The 22445-nt window shown below is 47.2% G+C and overlaps 2 protein-coding genes across 3 annotated transcripts in view; one reads left to right on the forward strand and one right to left on the reverse strand.

Moving 5' to 3' along the window:
• The window catches only part of ndst1b (N-deacetylase/N-sulfotransferase (heparan glucosaminyl) 1b), a 434276-nt gene that overhangs the window by 14913 nt on the left and 396918 nt on the right, over positions 1-22445 (forward strand). The gene's annotated exons all lie outside the window — the stretch shown is intronic.
• Positions 20910-21734, reverse strand: LOC121281406 (glycine-rich cell wall structural protein 1-like). The gene has a single exon (XM_041194349.1). It carries the CDS (start codon positions 21732-21734, stop codon positions 20910-20912), a length of 825 nt encoding a protein of 274 aa, XP_041050283.1.

The raw sequence follows: 22445 nt of genomic DNA on the forward strand, positions 1-22445 counted from the left end.
TAGGCTCAAGTCCTGAGTTAAGATAAGTGAAGAAATTAATGGGAGAGTCATTTCAATGTTTTCAGAGATATTTATTTGCGGTACATTGCTGGTTGATTTACCGTCATGGAGACCATGTTTTTCAAAGTTGCCTCTAATGTAGCTATCTAATTCTGTCACCCTCTCGCAGCTTCAGTTAATCTTTTATTCTTTCTGTTTCTCTCTCATTCTCTATAACCCAGGCACTTTTCCAATTAGCATTTATGTATTCCTGTCTAAATAGATTTTTTTTATTCGTTCATGGGATGTGGGTGTCGCTGGCTGGGCCAGCATTTGTTGCCTATCCCTAATTGCCCTTGAGAAGGTGGTGGTGAGCCTTGAACCACTGCATTTGGAAATAAACTATTCCCACTTCAGTCCCTTGCTTACACTAATTTCACTTTTGTTTTAGAGCTGAAGAATCTTCTCAATAAGTAATCTAATGTCTGTTCCTAGGTTTCACGTTTGGACAGATTAAGGAAGCGGAGGCAGTGTCTGCTCCGTGTTGTGAGAAATTGGCTGCCTATGTCCTAAGCTATATCATACCCTGACCTACACATCTGGTCCAGCATCACTTCACATTTAAAATTCCCATCCTTGTGTTCACAACCTTCCATGGCCTGGTTGTCTCTTCCTATCTGTCATTTCCAGCCCTACAATGTTCCGGGGATTTCTGTATTCCTCCATTTCAGGCATCTTTTCCATCCCTAATTTCCTTTGCCCCAGTATTGGTGCTGGTACTCCGGATTTGCCTCTTTAAACCTCTCCACATCTCTACCTCTCCCTCCTCTTTTTTTTGAAAACCTATCTCTCTTTGACGATGCTTTTGGTCACCTAATCTCACTGTCAGCATCCTCCCATCTGCATAGGACAATGGCCTTGCAGCAAATCAAATCCACTGGCGATGGGGGTAGCTTCAAATGTTGCACTTTCGCTGATAGCTGAAGAGACCAATCAGTGAGAGGCAGATTCAGCCATGAGTCATTACCAGAACTCATTGTGAGCTGTCGTTCTCGGTGTTGGGTGTCTGTTGCCAAGCCGCTGCAGGCACTGATCGTTGTCGTGGTGCTCGCGGGCCCACAGCAATCTCACCATTTTCTCCAGTCATCAGACAACACCCAGGTGTGATTATCAATGCTTTGGGCCTTCCTGTCATGCTTGCAAGCACCATTGAAGCGGAGCATCAGGCCTTCTACTAGCTGTCTGTCTCCGGCTACCTCCCCAGGTAGAAAATCCTTCAGAACGCGCCTGTCTTCTGTCCTGCGAATGTACCCGAGCCAACAAAGTCGATGTTGCTTGATGGATGCCAACATACTTTTGGGAGTTTTGCCTTTGAGGGAAGTGTTGCATCTGTGATTTGGTCTTTCTATGCGGTGCCCAGGATACAATGCAAAAGGTGAAGATGAAAGTTGTTGAGCTTCCATTCTTGCGAGCTGTAAGTTGACCGTCTACCCTAACATGTCCTTTATGTGGCTCCATGTCAGATATTGTCTGATATGCGCCTAGAGACATTGTACTATCACAGAATCACAGAGTGCAGAAGAGGCCCTTCGGCCCATTGAGTCTGCACTGACACTATGTCAAAAGGAGATATACAATTGTGAGTTGTTATTGTAGTACAGGCAAACATCCCTACTTCTGACCTTATGTTAGAAGGAAGGTCATTGATGAGGCAACTGGAGATGATTGGGCCTAGGATACTACCCTGAGGAACTCCTGCAGCGATGCCCTGGGACTGAGATGATTGACCTGCAACAACCACACCCATCTTCCTTTGTGCTAGGTATGACTCCAACCAGTGGAGAGTCCCTCCCTGATTCCTAATGACCCCAGTTTTGCTAGGGCTACTTGATGCCGCACTCGGTCAAATGCTGCCTTGATGTCAAGGGTAGTCTCGCTCACCTCACCCCAAATGTGGTGACCATTTAACAATCACCAAAATAGAACTAACAGTAAGAGGTGAATGACCGATTAAGCCATTACTGCGATGTTAATGGAGGAATGTTAATTAACTAGACATTTATCTCCTTGCTTTTTTTTTGTGGAGCCCTGCTTTGTGCATTTGACTGTTGTGTTTACCTGTACGTACACTTTAAAAATAAAGAAATGGTTGCAGAGAGCCTTTAGATACCCTGAGAATGTGAAAAAGTGCTAATTAATCTTTCGAGTGTGATGGGTGAGATCAGCAAAACAGGTTTTCAGTTCAGGAGAGAGTACAGATTTCTGGACATAACGTTATTTCTTGTGCCCACCTAATCTCTTCTAGAAAAAAACCACCTGAATGTGACAAACTAAAAGCCTTCAAGTAAACTTTGCAGTTCTTGATTCAAGGTTAAAAAATCTATTAGGATTAATTTTGCAGAAGACAACTCGTCATCATTAAGCTGCTAGAAAGCTGCGACTTAATTGTGGTGCTTTCTAAGCCACATTTTAGGAGACTTTAATGTGTCATGTATATGGTCTGTGATTTAATCATTTACTCACAGAACGCAGCTACAAGCTAGAAACTAGTTAGCCAGCCTAATCTTCAAATGGTGTTGGATAACTTGTGCACATCCAGAGCCAAAAAGTATTTTGGGTGTGTGTTCGAAAGAAGTTCTGTCAAAGGGTCATGAGGACTCGAAACGTCAACTCTTTTCTTCTCCGCCGATGCTGCCAGACCTGCTGAGTTTTTCCAGGTAATTCTGTTTTTGTTTTTAACTTGCCAGCACAATTGGGTTGTTGAAGGGTCCATTGTCTGTTTTCTAATGGCTGCAGAGTAGGGGCATAGGAAATAGGAGCAGGGAGGAGGCCATTTGGCTTAATTCAAGCCTGCTCCGCCATTCAGCCAGATCATAGCTGAAATTCTACTTCGATGCCATTTTCCCACATTATCCCTTAATATCTTTAATAATTAGAAATCTGTCGATTCCTGTCTTCAACATACTCAATGCCTCAGCCTCCAAAGCCCTCTGGGGTAGAGAATCCCAAAGATTCACCCACCATCTGAGTGAAGAAATTCCTTCTCATCTCCGTCCTAAACGGCCTCCCCTTATCCCGAGACTGTGTCCCCTGGTTCTAGAACTCTCTGCCCTACCCCCCAACCCAGCCAGGGGAAGCATCCTTCCCTGCGTCTACCCTGCTGAGCCCCGTGAGAAGCTTTGATGGGATCGCCTCTCATTCTTCTAAATTTACAGGCCCGGTCTCCTCAATCTCTCTTCGTAGGACGATCAAGTGGATCCAAAACCTGGACTCTTGTTACTTACCTTCCTGAAATACCATGGCCAGGATTTTCAGCTGGGCGTGAGGGCCCATGAAGTACCCGACACCTCTGAGCGTGAGATAGCGCACGATGGCTTTGGGCGAGCGCCCCGCCATCATCGCGCACTCGGGGGCGATATTTTGGCCAGCGGGCGCACGCCGAGAGTCAGCAGCACTGAGCCCGCCGGCAGCTAAGGGGTCCATCAAAGCCCTTAAGCAGCTAATCGAGTAGGATTTTCCACTGCCCGTCCAACCTCACGGGTTGGCGGGCGAGTGAACAGGCTGGGCGGCCTTGGCCAACTTTCATCGCCGGGCGGGATGAGGTTTCCAACAATAAATACAAAAATCAATGACTTTTTTTTTTTAACTCATCTTTAACACGTCCCTCTTCAGGTGGCAGAATCACATGCAGGGGGCGGGGTGGGGTGGTGGGGGGACATGTTTATATCAGTTTTCATGTTAAAAATCTTAAGCTCCCTGAGGCAGCTCTGTGCCTTCAGGGAGCTTTCAGTGAGCGCATCTCCAGCCACCCCCCCCTCCCCCACACACCCCCCCCCCCCCCCCACCCCACCCCCCCAACCAAGCCCTCAACCCGCACATGCGTGAACTTCAACGCTCGTTCTCCTCCCCACCCCTCCAACCGAGGCTCTTAGGGGCAGTGGACTGTTTCACGGCTGTTCCTGGGCCCAGTCACCATGTTCCGCCCGACCAGGGGGGAGAACCTGTCCCATGTGTTTTTGTACAAAAGCCACAGGGCGAGGTGCCCCCCCCACCCCCCCACCAGCCAGAAATCCGGAAGATCCCGGCAGCGGGTGGGTGTAGAAAGCCCTGCCCATAACTCTCCGTGGGGCTGAAAACACACACAGTGCCGCTCATGCTGCAGAGACACTGCACCGATCTCCTCGGGTATCACCAGGTCCATCCGTTTAGACCATTTTCGGATCTCCTGGGCGCCTCGATCATGCCAGTCAGATCTGGACTATCAGGTGCCAGCGGCTAGTGAGTCTTTGCTGGCTGCTCACTCCGAATTTTCTGATATGAGTGGGGAGAGATTGAAGGCACGGGTCCTGGATGTGGAGGAAAGGGGGCATGAGGGGCACCAGCCCTGAGAACAGAGGTAGGCAGGAATTTTCCTGTTGTCCTAATCCATCCTCCCTTTCAGCCTGAACAAGCATGATTCTGCTAGCTGGAGGTCAGGGACCATATCTAATTCACATGGAAGTCAGGTATAACACGTGTACTAATCAGCCTCCTCTTTTTGTGCGTTCATGGGAATAGGGCGTCACTGGCCAGGCCAGTGTTTATTGCCCTTCCCTAGTAGTCCTTGGTCAGAGTAAGAGTCAACCACGTTGTTGTGGGACTGGAGTCACATGTAGGCCAGACCAGGTAATGGCAGCAGATTTCCTTCCCTATAGGGCATTAGTGAACCAGATGAGTTTTTACAGCAATCAGTTCAAATTTCACCATCTGCCGTGGTGGGATTCAAACCCAGGTCACTGGAGAATTACCCTGTATTCTGGAATACTAACCCAATGCAATGCCACTATTCCACCACCTCCCCTGTTGCTTAGAGATTGGTGGTGAGGGGAAACTATGATGTAGTGGGGTTGTTCTCCTTACAGCAGTGAAGACTAAGGGTATATTTAACAGTGGCATTCAAAACTTTAGAGGTGTTTTGATAAGGAGAAACTGTTGTCTAGATCAGTAACCAACAGACCCAGATTTAACGGGATTGGCATAAGAACCAGGGGTGACATGAGAAAACATTTTTTTACACAACAGCCCATTACAGTGAAGAAAGGGCTTGCGTTAATTCAGCCCGTCCTCAGAATATACCAAAGCACTTCATGCGCAATTCATTTTTGAATATGTTTTACAGGCAATTTTACACATGGCCCATGCCCCACAAAGAGCAACTGGGATAAATGATCAATTAGTTTGATTTGTCTCTTACGTTCGTTGGATGTGAGTGTAGTCGGCAAGATCAGCATCCGTTGGAGCTGGTGGTGAGCCATCTTCTTGAACCACTGCAGTGTAGATGCTGCAACCATTTTAGCAGCAGTTTGGTACAAATGAGCCGCTCGCTTGGCCATGTCAGAGTGCAGTTAAGAGTCAACTACATTACCGGAGTCACATGTAGGCCAGACTGGGTAAAGATGGCAGATTTCCTTCCCTAAAGGACATTAGTGAACTAGATGGGTTCCAGAACAATCAACGATAGTTTCGCATTCACCGTTACTAAGACTAGCTCTACTGTTGCGGATTTATTAATTGAATTTAAATTCCACCAGCTACTGTGGTGGGATTTGAACCCACGTCCCCCAGCACGTTAGCCTGGGCCTCTTGGATTACCAGCTCAGTTAGTATTACGCCACCATCCTGATTGTGAGCTGAACACTGGCTGGTATACCAGAAAAACTCCTGGCAGATCTTCCAAAAAGACCATCGGGTTTATCTTTATATCCACCTGAACAGAGTGTTCAGATTAACGTGTTGAATAATGCAACCCTCTGACAATACTGGGCTGAATTTCCAGGGCAGATCCGCGACCACCATCAATTAAGAGGCCACTTAAGGCCATTGAAAATCCAATTGAACTCGATTGTACGTTGCCTGTGGGATTTTGCGCTTGTCACAAGGGCAAAACAGGCAGGCGGGCAGCCCACATTTTACAAAAGCTCATCCGAGGGCGGGGTAAATAGGGTCAGCAGCATTGCCAGTGTGAGCAGTGAGGAGTTTAGGAGACAGTTTCCTGCTGGTTGCTTATTTGAACTTGACAGCTTTATCTCATTTCTGAGCTTCATTCATAGCATTTCCAGGCTTCATTTCAGGACTCCTTGGTGTCTCCAGGGCCCCCCTGGAGGGTTTTGACCGTGTGGACCCTTCCAGGTATCAGAAAGCCTTCTGTTACCCGGGTAACAAGGATTGTGCTCTCCACTGGATGCACCTCCTCTGAGGGGGAAGAGAGGGGCAGAAGGGAGAGGAGGCTGGGTGTCCCTGTGCAGCTTCCAGGGGAGGGACCTGTGGGAGGAGAGGCGCAGACACAAGGGACGCAGGGCCAGCAGGAAGTCCAAGGTGGAAGGGGCCGCAGAAGACGCCACTATCCTGCTGTTAGGGTTTACAGGCGGTGTTGCAGCTACCTCAGTACGTCAGAGGTGCAATGCCGAAGGAGGTTCTACCTCTCCAGGGTAATTGTGACCTCCACTTGTCAGATGATTGGGCCTGAGATCAACTCCGACTGTGTGGGTGGACACTCCATGCCAGTGGCTCTGAAGATCACAGTGGCCCTCAATTTCTATGCCTCCGGCTATTTCCAGGGCTCAGTGAGTGATCTGTGTGTAGTCTCCCAATCAGCTGTCCACAGTTGCATCAAACTGGTGACAGAAGCTCTGTTCAGGCAGTAATGACCTTTATTATTTTCTGTATGGACGAGGCCAGCCAGGCTGAGCGAGCCAGAGGCTTTGAAGTGATTGCTGGGTTCCTCCACATCCAGGGTGCAATCGACTGCACACATGTGGCCATCAAGACACCAGCGGGTCAGCCGGGTGCCTTTGTCAACAGGAAGTGATTCCACTCCATTAACATCCAGATGGTGTGTGATCACAGGATGCAGATTCTGCAAGTCTGTGCAAGGTACCCAGGAAGCTCTCATGATGTGTACATCCTGAGACACTCCCATGTGCCGGGGGTCTTCAGTGCTCCAGCCCGGCTGAATGGATGGCTGCTGGGTGACAAGGGCTATCCGTTGACGCTTATGACGCTTCTCCGCCACCCAAGAACAGAGGCAGAGCAGCGTTATAATAGGAGTCACACCTCCACAAGGGTGGTGATAGAGAGGACCATAGATCTCCTGAAGATGCACTTCATGGGCCTGTATTTATTGCCCATCCCTAATGGCCCTTGAGAAGGTGGTGCTGAGCTGCCTTCTTGAACCGCTGCAGTCCATGTGGTGTAAGTACACCCACAGTGCTGTTAGGGAGGGACTTCCAGGAATTTGAGCCATCCAATCTAATTGGTCTCTTCAACTTACATCCATAACCGTTAATGTGGCACTTGTTCAAGCACTACGTATTTCCTATTTCAAAGTTCTCTGCATCTGCAATAGCTTATGGCTGATTCACATTCTAGTCTCATCCTGTGTAATTGTTTTTTTTTAGTAACAACCATTTTAATAAATAAAAGAATAAAAAAAATGAAAGGAAAAACACTTGATGTGCCGAGTAGCCTATTTCTGTACTGGAACATTCTATGCAGAGATGAGTAGTCCATGAGCAGATTCTCTCAATTAATGTCTGAGTCATTGAGAGAATAAGGCCTGTGAGTGATCAGGCCTTCACCTTGATGAGTACCTGTGATCTGAGACTTGAGTAGAATTTTCCCCAGTAATTACAATATGGTGACAGACTATTCAACTTGACCAGTCTGTGCTGGTGTTGATCCACCATAGCCTCTCAACCTCCTGTGTAGAAAAACAAATTCTCCTATTCTCCGTCCAAGATTCCTTATGCTTAATTTGATATCATTATTCCCTTGTGCTGGCTCTTTCAGCAAATAGTTCTGCAATCTCCATATAGCATAAATAATATGGAGCGGTTGAGTAGCTTAACAAATATGAAATGCGATACATTATGTATTTCATCAAAATAAATGACAATACATTCAATGAGTTTTTTTTAATGCATTTAAAACAATCTATGGGGTAAACTTTATGTAACCCCAGCCGCTGTGCTTGAAGGGGTAGGTGGGTTGTGGGGTTGGGAGGACTCGCAAAATAAAACGGGTGGCCTGTCCACTGCCTTCCCACCCACCTCCAACTTGTCTCCCATATTCCGTTGGGTGGGGTGGGCATAAGGCTTCCCTCCCAGCCATGGGTCTATTGAGGGCCTTAAATGGCCAATTAATGGCCACTTAAGGACCTCATCCCGGCTCCCCCATGCGGCAGGAGAAGGCTGAAGCAAGGCGGGTAGCTCGGGCAGCTTTCGATGCACGGGCTGATGGTGGGCAAGAAGGGGGAGGGTGTCCCTTCTTTAGTGGGATCCCCTGTGCTCATCTGAGGCACTCCCAAATGGGAGCCAGAATTCCCACCCAAAATCAATGAAGGCTGCTCCCAGTGTATTAATGCTGCGAGGCAGCCAGATTTCTAGTTGACGCAGTGCCGACCAGGTAAGCCATCCCACCATAAAATCTACCTCCATGCATCCAATGTTAGCAGTAAAAAAAAAATGCATGTTTTACTTTAAGCTTCGTTTATTATGAGACAACCTACTAAGCAATGAAAACAGAACCCTCAGCTCTCTTCATTTTGAAAGAGGCATTTCTTGAACAGCCACTTGAATTTTGAATTGATAAACACATTTAATTATTTAGTTTGCTTGTACATTTTGTATCAAACAGAATAAATGAAGGGTCTGTGACAATCTAGAGTTCTAAGGGACTGATTCCTTGTCCAGTTCGACTAAGCCTGTTGTCTCCCGGCTCTTGCCTGAGTCTTCGCTCTCGTAAAAGGCTTGTAAAAGGTACTCCGCTGTTCTGAATTCCAGATTGAGGCGTCTCTGAGTTCAGTTTTTAAATTAATTCTTCAGATGTGGGCACCACTGGCAAAGTTGGCATTTATTGCCCATCCCAAATTGCCCTTGAGAAGGTGGTGGGCACTCTTCTTGAACCCCTGCAGTCCATGCAGTGAAGGTGCTCTCTCAATGCCGTTGAGTCAGAAGGAGATGCAGTGATTACCCAGTGATGATGAAGGAAAGTGTTATATGTATATTCAACTCGAAGTGAACTTGAAGATGATGCTGATGTTCACACGTTCTTACTGCCCTTGGGGGGGTCAGAGGTTGTGCATTTGGGAGAGATGGTTAAAGAAGCCTTGGCAAATTGCTGCAGTGCATTTTGTAACCCATACGCATGGCAGCAATGGTGGCAGAATTTGGTTGACGTGTAGGCTATTTGGTGAAGTGCTAATCAAACTAATTGCTTTGCCCTGGATGGCATTGAACTTCTTGAGTGTTATTGCAGTTACTCTCATCCAGTCAAATGCAGAGTCTTCCATTAGACTTGTATCTTCTAGGTGGAGGGGAAGCTTTGGAGAGCCAGGAGGTGAGCCATTCATCGCAGAATATCTAGGCGCTGACCTGCTGTAGTAACTATGACATTGATGTGGCTGATCCAGCTGAGTTTCTGGCTAATGGTGTCTCCTCCCTCAAAAAGGAAGTGACGATGGGGAGCTCGACGATCGTAATGCCATTGAATGTCAAAGAAAGGTGGTTATAGGCTGCCTCCTGTTGGCAATGGTCATTATGCTTCAGCATCTGAGGGATTGCAAATAGGTGCTGTGGTTATGGCAAATACTAGAGGCAAGATTTGCAACCACAGGCCAGTAGAACAATTGATGTGAATTTACAAATACCCAATCGATAACTTGTTTAAGTCAGATTTTGGAATTTTCTTTGTACATTCTTTTCTCCCACATGTACGACGCCTTTGTGCTTTATATACACGTTGTTTCAAATGAGACTTGTTTAGTAACTGACTGATTTATTCATGCTTTCTTCCTCCTCCCCCTTTGATGCTTGTTTCGAAAGCCTCAGAATAAACTCTGAGCGACTTTTTGGATCATAGCATGTGATAAAAGCATCTTCTCTCTCAGTTTTATTCCCTCTTGTCCCAAAAGCATTGACTCTTACTAGGGTAACATTTCACTGGTGCTCGCAGACAGCATTCCATCTGTGAGGCCGGGTAATTATTGTCAGGGGGATGTTTGATTTATGGAAGATAACACAACACTGACCAACTCCAAAATCCATACACTCAAATGTGGGGGAGATGATGGCGTCGTGGTAATGTCACTGGGCTAGTAATCCAGGGGATCTGTGGACATGGGGTTCAAATCCCATGCTGGTAGAGTCTAAATTCAATCTGGAATTCAAAGCTAGTCTCAGTAATGGTGACCATGAAACTGTTGTTGTAAAAGCCTATTTGGTTCTCTACTGCCCCTATAGGGGAGGAGGAGATCTGCTGTCCCTTACCTGGTCTGGCTTACATGTGACTCCAGACCAACTGCCCTCTGAAATGGTGTGTCAAGGCAATTAGGGATGGGCAATAAATGCTGGTCTTGCCACATCCCATGGAAGAGTAAAGGAGTGGGGGGGAAGTGTACCCTCTAACAAGGGTCACTGCCTTACAGGAATGGGGCCTCTGTCTGAATGGGCCTTTCCACTCTACCCCAGAGAACTTAAAAGCATCTAATTCCTACATCTATTCAGGCATTGGTGATTAAAAACAGAATAGCTCTAGTCTGTAGAACTAATATCTCCAAGTGGGACTTTGTCAACAAACTGATATCATCAAACTGAGTCTTAATAGAAATTTTTGTGGCATTTTAGATTAGATTTTATTTTATTGTGCCTAATGAAGGGACAGGTACAGCAATTTTGATACATTTCCAAAAACCTTTAATTAATATGAGTTTATGCTTCAGTCATAAGACTAATGTGTCTGTTAATCAGAGCAGTATCTTCAACTTCAAATTGAACAGGTTTATTTGAAATGTACTCATTGTTCTTCTGCCAAATATGAATTTCGGTGGATTCGCTTTAAGACGCACATGAAACTTTTAATTGAAATTTGCAATTTTAGTTACTCTGTCTCTAATAAGATGGGAGAGTTACTTTAAAATTATGGAGATATTATCTGTCCAGTGAGCTTTACAATAATGCATTCCATTTGAATTGTCCCTTGTGTTCTTGCTGTAATGAGATGGAAGACATTGATGATTTTGTTAAATGGTCTATAGTTAATGAGCTCTGGTCTAATTTTAATGACTTTTGGGTGAATAATCCCAATGAATATAAGCTTTTTCAATTTTGGCATGACCACAAGTGCCACAATTATACTTTAAATCTTCCTGGCTTGCTTATTAAATGAAGTCAAGATTTGCAGAATGGGACCATGGACTTCAAGCCTTTCGATTGCTTTTAGAAATTAAATTGCATTTTACCGTCAAAAATCTATTACAAATAACAAAAGGGAAGTGTTCTTTAACCTCTGTCTTCCTTGATTTAATATATTCAAGTACATTTAGTTGGTCTAGCTGTCGGATGCCAAATCTGGCTGGGCCATTTAACACGCTATTGGGTCTTGATCTCGTCTGCTGTAACTGCTCACTGTTCCAGGATCACTCTGGAATGCAAAGGTCACTGGCAACTTCTTTCCTCTACTGAAAATGGTCTTCTTCACCGCCCACCCCTCCCCTCTCCCTGCAACCCTCACCTCCGATTATGAGTGCAAGGACTTCTTTGCTATCCAATCAGCTACCTCTCTCGCGTCCCGCCCTTCCACTAGCTCACCTGACCCCAAATTTCCTCTCATGTTTCCCCCTATCCAGCCTTGAACTTGTATCTTTCTCTAGCTCCTCCCCTATCTTAGGGGAGACAGTTGTGTAGTGGTAATGTCACTAGGCTAGTAATCCAGAGACCCGGGCTAATGTTCTGGGGACACGGGATCAAATCCCACCATGTGTAGCTGGTGGAATTTAAATTGAGTTAATAACCTGGAATTGAAATGCTTGTATCAGTAATGGTGACCATGAAACCATTGTCAATTGTTGTAAAAGCCCATCTGGTTCACTAATGTCCCTTTAGGGAAGGAAATCTGCCATCCCTACCTGGTCTGGCCTACATGTGACTCCAGACCCACAGCCATGTGGTTGACTAATAACTGCCCTCTGAAATGGCCCTAGCAATCACTCAGTTCAAGGGCAATTAGGGATGGGCAACAAATGTGACCAGGGGCGTGGCATTATTCAGGGAAACCCAATGTTGTAGAGGAACATTCAAACAGACATTGGAGCCCTTTACTTGAATGTGCAAAGGAGATAACACCTGACTCAGAAATGGGGCATGGGTGATGATTTTCTTTTTGCATACGCCAATATGCCAAGGTGGCCTTCTTCCAGATTTTAATGAGTGCAGTAATATCTGTTCATCGTGTTGGAGCTTTCGAATCATCAGTCAGAGGGAGCCCATTGTGTTCATTGTACCTGTGCCAGCTCTTTAAAAGAGCTACCTAATTAGTCCCAGTAACCCGCACCCACATTCCCCCCCCCCACCCCCCACCCACCACCCCCAACACTGCCTCTTTCCCCTGCACATTTCTCCTTTTCAAATATGTATCAGATTCCCTTTTGAAAGTTCCCGTCCAATCTGCTTCACCACCCCTGTCAGGCACCATAACCTCGCCGCGTGAAAAGATTTCACGTTTCCCCTCGGATTTTTCTTTTGACAGTGACCTTCGACCTTAAGAGGCCTGAGAAACAGGCCACGTGCCCTGTCCTCTGTGACTTCACCGCCGGAGATTTGGCAGCCCAGCCAAAAAGTCCGGTCACTTTCGGAGGTGGGGGGGCGCTGGACAATCCCGGGGCGGGGGTCAGTGGTGGTGGGCCTGGAAAATCCTGCCCGATGAACGGTTTTGCAAGGAAGCAGGATGGGGCGCTTGAAGGAAATACACTGTCAGGGTTGCATGGAACGAGGCTGGAGGGTTTGCTCCGCAGGGAGCTGGCATGTACTTGATGGGCCGAATGGCCTCCTGTGCCGTAATGACTCCATGGCCGTGAATCTGTGAAATATTGATGAGCTGCTGGACCTCGGAGGCAGCACCTGTACGTTTTCCATTGAAAGGAGTTTCTGGTGGGGCAAATCAGCACTGAGGAAGATCCTGGCTGATTGTCTCCCTGTTTAGATGCCGAGGGAAATCACAGCATCATTATCACCATGTCAAATGAGAACTGCTCGTCAGCACACACCAGATTTGGACATGGACCCTCTCTATTCTGTCTGGTTGAACATCAAAGGGCAATCAATTTTTATAGAGGGAATTTATTGCAAGTCTTTAAATATCATCAGAATATATGTAACCTAATGGATCTCTGACAAGATGGTTATAGTTTGTGGAGCATTATCATATAAATCACAAACAAATTGATTATGAATTAAAATTTACTCCCCTCAATTTGATAGAAAAATAATACAGGGTGCGCCATTTGGTCTTCAATTTGTATTTGGCTTTAACTGCCCAAGTATTTCATACAGTGTGTTAAAAGGAAAAAGCCTAAATCATAGGGATGTGTTGATGGTTTATTTGCTATTTATTGGTGATTAAACTTTGTAACGGGGATCTGATGTAGTTGGGAGCTGGATGTTAAAGAGCAGCTTTCAAATGACCCATTGATTATTCGGGACTCCGTAGCTGAGAATGCTTTCAGAGTTTACCTTGGACCCCAAATTTAGCTTTTGTACGTGTCACAGGAGTGAACCCAGGTCACAGTGACTTGGAAGTAAGCTTCAAATCGAACAATGGTGATCCTACCTATCGTAGTTAGTGCTGTTTTCAGTGAGAGATAAACTTTACTCTTTAGCTTCCTTGAATACATTGCAAACCTACCAGAAGAGCTGGGAGGAGCAGAGAGAAAACTTGGATCCAAAGCAATGGGCTAAATAAGAGGAGGATGGGAGGGGGGTTGGTGGGGGGCGGGGCGGGGGTGCCTCATAAAAAATTGGCAGGCGGCATTGGAAGGGGTGCCTGACATTTTCCTGCTGCCACAGGATATTGTCAATGGCGGGAATGGTAGCGGCATGACCAGCCCTCAATCAGAAGCAGGTGGCCAATTAAAGTAACTAACTGGCCAATTAAAATATTTAATCGGCCAATTAACAGCAACTTCACGCCCCTAACGGCATTAACCGGTGTCAGGGTGTGCGCCTGCTGCACAGGAGGGCACGAACAGGAGAATTGGGAGCAGGAGTAGGCCACTCAGCCCCTCAGGCCTGCTCCATCATTCAATAAGGTCATGGCTGATCGGATTGTGATCTCAGCTCCACTTTTCAGTCTGCCCCCCCCCCAACAACCCTGGACTCCCTCGTTGATCGAAAATCTGTCTCACTCAGCCTTGAATATATCCAGTGACCCAGCCTCCAGTGCTCTCTGGGGAAGAGGATTCCACGACCCTCTGAGAGAAAAAGAAATCTCCTTCCCCAGTCTCAAATGGGAGAGTCTCGTGGAGGGAGAGCCAGGTATATTGTGGCAGCCTCCCAGTAGGTTCCCGGGGGACTTTCGTTAATAGCCCACAGAGGCACCCCCCAGAGGCAAAGGCAGCCCCAGCACTGCCGCTGGAGAGTTCCCCCCCACCCCACCCATTGGCAGGACTTGCCTGCCTTGTCCAGGGACATTGAAAAAAGAACTAACCTGGCTTTTGAAAGCGTCTTAACGCTGTCGACGCTGCAGAGCTGTTGGTTCTTATTTGGACTGTGGTTCCAGTATCGGCCTCTTAATTGGTCGCTGACAGTAACTGTCCCCTGAGTGCCCTGCCATCCACCTCAGGACGTGCGAACATACGAATTGGAAGCAGGAGGAAGGCCACTCGGCCCATCGAGCCTGCTCCACCATTCAGTAAGATCACGGCTGATCTGAATGTAACCTCAACCCCACATTCTTGCCTGCCCCCCGATAACCTTTCACCCCCTTGTTAATCAAGAACCTATCCAGCTCTGCCTTAAAAATATTCATAGGCTCGGCTACTACTGCCTGTTAAGGAAGAGAGTTCCAAAGACTCACTACCCCCTGACTGAAAATAAATTCTCCTCATCTCTGACTTAAATGGGCAGCCCCTTATTTTTAAACATTGAATCTTGCATTCTTGATTTGATCCCAACAGCTTTTGGGAAAAAAAATAAAAACAAAAAACTGCGGATGCTGGAAATCCAAAACAAAAACAGAATTACCTGGAAAAACTCAGCAGGTCTGGCAGCATCGGCGGAGAAGAAAAGAGTTGACGTTTCGAGTCCTCATGACCCTTCAACAGAACAGTTCTGTCGAAGGGTCATGAGGACTCGAAACGTCAACTCTTTTCTTCTCCGCCGATGCTGCCAGACCTGCTGAGTTTTTCCAGGTAATTCTGTTTTAGCTTTTGGGAAAACCCAGCCCAGTGGATCAGATGAGTTATTGTTTCTGAGTATTTTACTTCTTTGAATTCCTTAAGTTTGAGGGCCTACGTCTCACCAGACACCCGCTGGTTCCCTTCACTTGAATTGGTTCAGGGTCTGAGAACGGGAATCAAAGAGGCAGGTGAACACTTTGCGTGCAGTGTTATGTCTTCTGGTTCCCATAAGTTAGAAATAATCATGCATTAGAATCAAATGCTGGAGCTTCATTGAACAAACATAGAAACATAAGTACATACGAACATACGAACATACAAGCAGGAGGCCACTCGGCCCATCAAGCCTGCTCCTCCATTCAATAAGACCATGGATGATCTGAATGTAACCTTAACCCCACATTCCTGCCTACCCCGATAACCTTTCACCCCCTTGTTAATCAAGGATCTATGTAGCTCTGCCTTAAAAATATTTAAAGACTCTGTTTCCACCGCCTTTTGAGGAAGGGAGGTGTAGCTCTGCATGCGTCTGGTGAATGGATAGACTGATACATCATTGCCTGGCACATGACTGCAGTGCACCCCGGATGTACACTCTCAAAGCAATTCATTCATATTTCTTCATCAATAATATAATATAACCTCTCGTAAAGTAGCTGTAGTATCCAGTACACAGCTCATTAAGGGGCCATTAAATAAGTTGGGCAGGGTCATGTGACATGTCAGGTGATCCTGCAAATCATTTTGTCAAAGTCAGTAATTGAATAGTGGATGTTATACATTGTTGTATTATCTGTAAATATCTGTAAATAGTTAGGACCTAGTTACTAGGAATAAGTGTAAGTGTTCCAGAAGGCCACATTTCACAGCTGCACTAGAAACTGAAGTGATACATACATAACCAGTTCAATTTGGTCTGAGGAGCAGTAGAATAGTGATGGGCCTTTACATTGCAAACCAAATGTTTTATCATGTGTAAACTACAGGAAGTAGAATGTGAGCACAAATCTCAATGTAGATAGTATATTTTCAAGATTAGGCGATTAACAGCAGTTGGGATACAATAGGAATAAGTATTGACATCACGTTATGATATCCATAGAGACCAATAATGTTTAAAAATAAATCTGAACTTCCAGTTAATTGCTGAAAGGCTGACACGTCAGGATGTCACATGTTTAAACTTTTACTGTAACAAATGACTAAAACAAATTACTCACTAAACAATATTTTCTTTTTGTAGGCAACTTATACTTTAAACTACAGAAAAAAATGGTTCCTTTTTACGCAACACACCTGGCACTCTCCAACTAATTTACTGTTCCTATGCAATCAGCTTCTAATGGGTCGCTTCCCTTTTACTGTCCCAGCCAGGTAACTTCTAATCCCAGAACCGACTTTCACTGTGAGGGTTATACTGTCGATTCCTTCTTCTAGCTCCAAGCTAGGCAAATCTTCCAGCCTCTCTTAAATCCTCATGAACTCAGTCTTTAATCTGAGCATGAACTTCCAATTACACTTTGCATGGTGAACCATTGAGTCCAGCATTTTCCCTGCTTTCAGACAGGGACTGGCTGCTTCTGTTTCCTGCTCTACCTCTCAGCTGGCTGCAGACCACCCAAGACCAAACCGTAAAAAGAAACTGCTGTCTCGCTGTGATATTCACTGTTTTGTAAGGAAGCATGTAGCCTGATCTCAAAAATGACTTCCATTATCCTCTCCCATGGCGACAGGAAACACATCAGCTTTGCACCTAAGTAGAAATGCTAATTATTTATCCTTGATCCCAACTCCCTTTCATCTTAGGAGTGAATGTACAGTTTACAGCATAACTGTTTGTAACTTGATACCTATTACACTTTTCCGGGACTTAGGGAGACTCGGAGTTGATGTAAACACAGAAACTGCTGCCATCGTCTCCAAGCATAAATACCTTGCACTTTCTTCTCAGTAAAACAATCGTAAGCCTTCCTTCGATCTCTAACACCCAAACTTACTGTCAGGTGGACTCCAGACCTGGTCACAAGACCCCTTTCATTTACTCTACAGTCCCAAAATATAATAATCTAATAATCCTAATAATTTTAACAGTTGCAACGCTATTTTGAGAGACACAATATATCAATAATACTGGCTGTAAGAAGAGGATCTCTATTGTAACTTTAGCCAAGAAAACACCTTTTAATTCTGAAGTTTTTGGAGAGTCTAGAGATGCATTATGCTCGCCTAAGTACTCCCCCTTGCAATTTCCCTAGATTAATAGATACAGATGGTTTCTACAACCTGATTTCACTAGATGCTGCTTTGAGTCATTTATCCTCTTTAAATATTGTGCTTCTTCTATTTAATATGTGATTCCCATGATGGGTGACTGGTCTGTTATTGATGGCTATTTCTGCTTCAGTAACTTCATTCTTTGGGTGAGATCCTATCTCCTTGTTGCAATGATTTACAAGGATATTTACCATCCCATGACACTATTCAGATCGGAGGAGAAAGTTCTCCGGGTGTCCTCAACTTCTCGCTTAAAAAATATGATCGCATTCATCCTTCATGGAATCATAGCATCATTACAGTACAGGAGAAAGCCATTTGGCCCATTATGTTTGTGCTGGCTCCACTAAGGAGCAGTTCATGTAATGTCACTCCCTTGCCCTGTCCCCATATCCCTGTACACTCCTCCCTTTCAAACATTTAGAAAACTCAGAAAACGTAGAAAATTTTAATGGCACAGGAGGCCACTCAGCCCATCGTATCTGTCCGGGCCAAAACACGGGCCCCTCCAGCCTAATCCCATTTTCCAGCACTTGGTCCTTGGCCCTGCAGGTTCCAGCACTTGAGGTGCAGCTCCAGACAACTTTTAAATGAGTTGAGGGTTTCTGCCTCCACTACCCTTTCAGGCAGTGACTTCCAGACCCCTACCATCCTCTGGGTGAAAATATATTTCCTCATCTCCCCTCTAATCTTTCTACCAATCACTTTAAATCTGTGGCCCCTGGTCACTGACCTCTCTGTTAAGGTGATTAGGTCCCTCCCATCCACTCTATCCAGGCTCCTCACAACCTTGTACACCTCAATTAGATCCCCTCTCAGCCTCCTGTATCTCAAGGAGAACAACCCCAGTCTATCCAACCTTTCCTCATTGCTGCAATTTTCCAGCCCTGGAAACATCCTCGAAAATCTCCTCTGTACCCTCTCCAGCACTTTTACATTCTTTCTGTAATGAGGTGACCAGGACTACACGTAGTAATTAAGCTGTAGCCTAACTGGTATTTTATATAGTTCCAGCGTCACCTTCCTGTTGTTATATTCCAATAAAGGAAATGATTCCGTATCTCTTCTTAACCACCTTATCGACCTGTCCTGCTATCTTCAGGGATCAAAAGACATGCACTCCAAGGCCCCTCACTTCCTTCACGCCTCTCAGTATCCTCCCATTGCTTGTGTAATCCTTTGCCTTGTTTGACCTCCCCAAATCTCATGGGCAACCTGCTTAAAAACTGTTTGTGTGGCACATTAAGATTTTCAATGCGAAAGATGTTACCTGAGCACCCATCATTGTCTACTTACAAGATCTAGGCTGACACCTCATTGCTGTACTGTCGGAGGTTCCTTCTTTCAGATGAAACCTAGGCCCTGCCGGCCCCCTCAGGTGAAATATCCCACGGCCATCATTTCAAAGTGGAGCAGGGGAGCTTTTCCCCATGTCCTGGTCAATGTTAGTTCCTCAACCAAAACAACGGAAACAGATTATCTGACTTTGTCCACGTTGCTGTCCGTAGGGCCAGCCCATTCCCTACATTACACCAGTGACCCCCACTTCCAAAACATTTAATAGGCTGCAAGGTGTTTTGAGATGTCCAGAGGTCAAGAAAGGTTCTACAGAAATGCAAGCCTTTTTTGGCTTTTCTTCCCTTATTCTTTCATGAGATGTGGGCATCGCTGGCAAGGCCAACATTTGTTGCCCATCCCTAATTGTCCTTGAACTGAACGGCTCGCTGGGCCGTTCCACGGGGCAGTTAAGAGTCGACCACCTTGCTCCGGGGTCTGGAGTCACATGTAGGCCAGACTGGGAAAGGAAAGGACGGTAGATTTCCTTCCCTAAAGTGAACTGGGTCACCTGGTTTTACTGGTCATTCAAATATCTTGCAATTTCAGTTAAATGTGTGGAATAAATCGTGCACTACAGCGATTGTGAATGCAGACAGTGATTGAAAGACTTTTTTATTGTTGCCCATTTTTGAATTTTTAGCTCCGTTGCAAAATATGTTTGATACGAGACATCTTTTCTCAGTGTTTGATTGAATGCCTATCTACTTGATCTGAACCTATCTGAACGTAGTTCAATTTGACAGCTGGTATCTCAGTATCATTGTAAGATGTTGGCACCTTCTAAGTCACTGATGACAAAATAGCAATGTTTCTTGTCAGTAATGTTACAACCAGGATTTACTGGTATACAGTGCATTTCAATTGCAACGGGAGATGGGAGACCTGAGAGCAGCAGGTAGCTGAACACAGCACCATAGAGAATTTACAAAGCTCTACTGCTTAGATTTAACAACCAAAGGTAATAGAACCCTTTAGCAGATCTGTATTTTTGGGGTCTCTGTCTCTCTCTCTCTCTCTAGCCCTAAGCAGGACAGAATTATGTAAATCACCAATAGTGTATGGAAGATGCTGACTGAGATAAAAAAGAGAAATGATTGTCTCACCCCATCACTCTCCAGTTATCCTCAGGCATTGATTGAAAAGCAGGGTCTGGAAATCTGGAATAAAAACAGAAAATGCTGGAAATGCTCAGCAGGTTAGGCAGCGTGCGTGGAGAGAGAGAAACAGAGTTTCAGGTCAATGACCTTTCATCAGAACTGGGAAAAGTTAAACACGTGATAGGTTTTGAGTAAGGGGTAGGTGGGACGATGACAAACAGAAGGTCTGCGACAGGGTGGGAGACGGGAGTGATTGAAGGACAGAAGGGGTTGGGTCTTCCGGGGTCAAAGGGAAAGGTGCTGAGGCAAGAGAAAGAACAAAAGATGTGCCTGGAGCAGGTGCTGCTGTCTGAAAGCAAAAATAAGGGAAGAACCAAAACAAGCAATGTCGACAAAATAAGGCGACAGAGTTTACAGCCTGAAATTGTGGAACTCAGTGTTGAGTCCTGAAGGCTGTGAAGTGCCCAACTGAAAGGTGAGGTGATGCTCCTGGAGATCAGGCAGAGCTTAGCTGGAGCAGTGCAGCAGGCAAAGGACAGAGAGGTCAGTGAGCGAGCAAGGGAGGGATTTTATGTCCTGCGGATGTGTACCCGACCCAATCGGGCGTAAAATCATGTGGGCAAGACCGTGGGCGAGTGTCCTGACGCCATCCTGATGCTCGCCCGATATTTCGCTCGATGGGCGGGCGCAGAAGTCAGAAGCGTGCCCACTGACAATTAAGGGGGGGGGGGCAATTGAGCTCATTAATGGCGCAATTCTCGCCGATTTTTCGTGGCCTCGTCCAACCTTACGGTTGGCCTTTAAATTTTTCATCCATGCTCATCCACCGCGCGGGGTGAGGTTTCCATTGTTAAATTAAATTCAAAATAAAAATCTGTGGGCAGCGTTTTTTAATCAGCTTCTATGTTCAGGTGCCTGACTGGGTGATGCACGGACAGTTTTTTGTTCTGATTTTCAAAACTTTATTTTACGGTTTTTGGGTCTACCGTCCTCTGCCTCCAGAGAGCTTTCTTTCAGCGTTCACCCTCACCCTCACCCTCGCCCTCGCCCTCGCCCTCGCCCTCACCCTCGCCCTCGCCCTCGCCCTCACCCTCGCCCTCGCCCTCGTCCTCACCCTCACCCTCGCCCTCACCCTCACCCTCACCCTCACCCTCACCCTGGTCCTCACCCTCGCCCTCGCCCTCACCCTCGCCCTGGCCCTCACCCTCGCCCTGGCCCTCACCCTCGCCCTGGTCCTCACCCTCACCCTCGCCCTGGCCCTCACCCTGGCCCTCACCCTGGCCCTCACCCTGGCCCTCACCCTCGCCCTCGCCCTCGCCCTCACCCTCGCCCTCACCCTGGCCCACGCACTGGCCCACGCACTGGCCCACGCCCTCGCACTGGCCCACGCATTGGCCCACGCCCTCGCACTGGCCCACGCACTGGCCCACGCACTGGCCCACGCCCTCACACTGGCCCTCGCCCTGGTCCACGCCCTCGCCCTGGTCCATGCCCTCGCCCTGGTCCTCGCCCTCGCCCTGGTCCACGCCCTCGCCCTCGCCCTGGTCCACGCCCTGGTCCTCGCCCTCGCCCTGGTCCACGCCCTGGTCCTCGCCCTTGCCCTGGCCCACGCCCTCGCCCTGGCCCACGCCCTCGCCCTCGCCCTGGCCCTCGCCCTGGTCCACGCCCTCGCCCTGGTCCACGCCCTGGTCCTCGCCCTCGCCCTGGCCCACGCCCTCGCCCTGGCCCCGCCCTCGCCCTGGTCCTCGCCCTCGCCCTGGCCCACGCCCTCGCCCTGGCCCATGCCCTCGCCCTGGCCCTGGCCCTCGCCCTGGCCCATGCCCACGCGTTGATGTCATCGCCCATCCTCCTTCCGCCCCCCCCCCCCCCGCCCCCGGCAGTGCTGAGCTCCTCGGCGCACGCTTCCCACGGGCTGGCCGCTCATCGGCCAGCCCATGTGGAGTGGCGGCCGGGGTCCGATTGCAGCCGGCGGCCTGTTCAGCGGCCGATCCCGGGCCCGGCCGATCACGCCCTCCCCCTTGGCTGAAAATCCAGGCCTGGGCGGAGAGTTAAAATGGCGGGTCATTGGGAAGCTCGGGGTCACGTTTGGAGACAGGACGGAGATACTCCCGAAAGCCCCCGTTTATTTGTTTGTTTTGATTGAATTAAGATTTAGGTCAAGGTGAACTACAGCTCTGGTGTAGGAATGGGCAGACCACATATTTGTGACGTCAAATGGGGGAAGCGGCGTCAACAGTGTAGTTTTCCCAGAACGTGACCCTGGTCCTGGTTCAGCATAGAAGGGGCCCATTTGGCCAAGCGAGCTCATGCCTGTCTCCATAGAGAAAATCCAATCAGTTTAATCTCGTAGTCCTGCAAGTTTATCCTCCTCAAATCCAATTTCTTTTCAAAATCATTCGTAGGTTCCCCGTTCCCCCGTGTGGGGCCGGCCCGTGTTGGGAGGGCTTTAAGAATGGCGGGCAGAGCCTGATTCTGGGCTTCCCAGCCCGGTTTCTGGTACCGGAAATCTTGAACGGGGCGCGGGATAACGGGAATAGTGGTGACCCTGC

Source organism: Carcharodon carcharias, chromosome 8, assembly GCF_017639515.1.
Source record: "Carcharodon carcharias isolate sCarCar2 chromosome 8, sCarCar2.pri, whole genome shotgun sequence".
In the NCBI taxonomy this organism is placed as follows: Eukaryota; Metazoa; Chordata; class Chondrichthyes; order Lamniformes; family Lamnidae; genus Carcharodon; species Carcharodon carcharias.

What these genes read in the sequence shown, in the direction of transcription:
- LOC121281406 (XM_041194349.1), bottom strand. Translation starts at nt 21,734, where the DNA reads ATGACATCAACGCGTGGGCATGGGCCAGGGCGAGGGCCAGGGCCAGGG.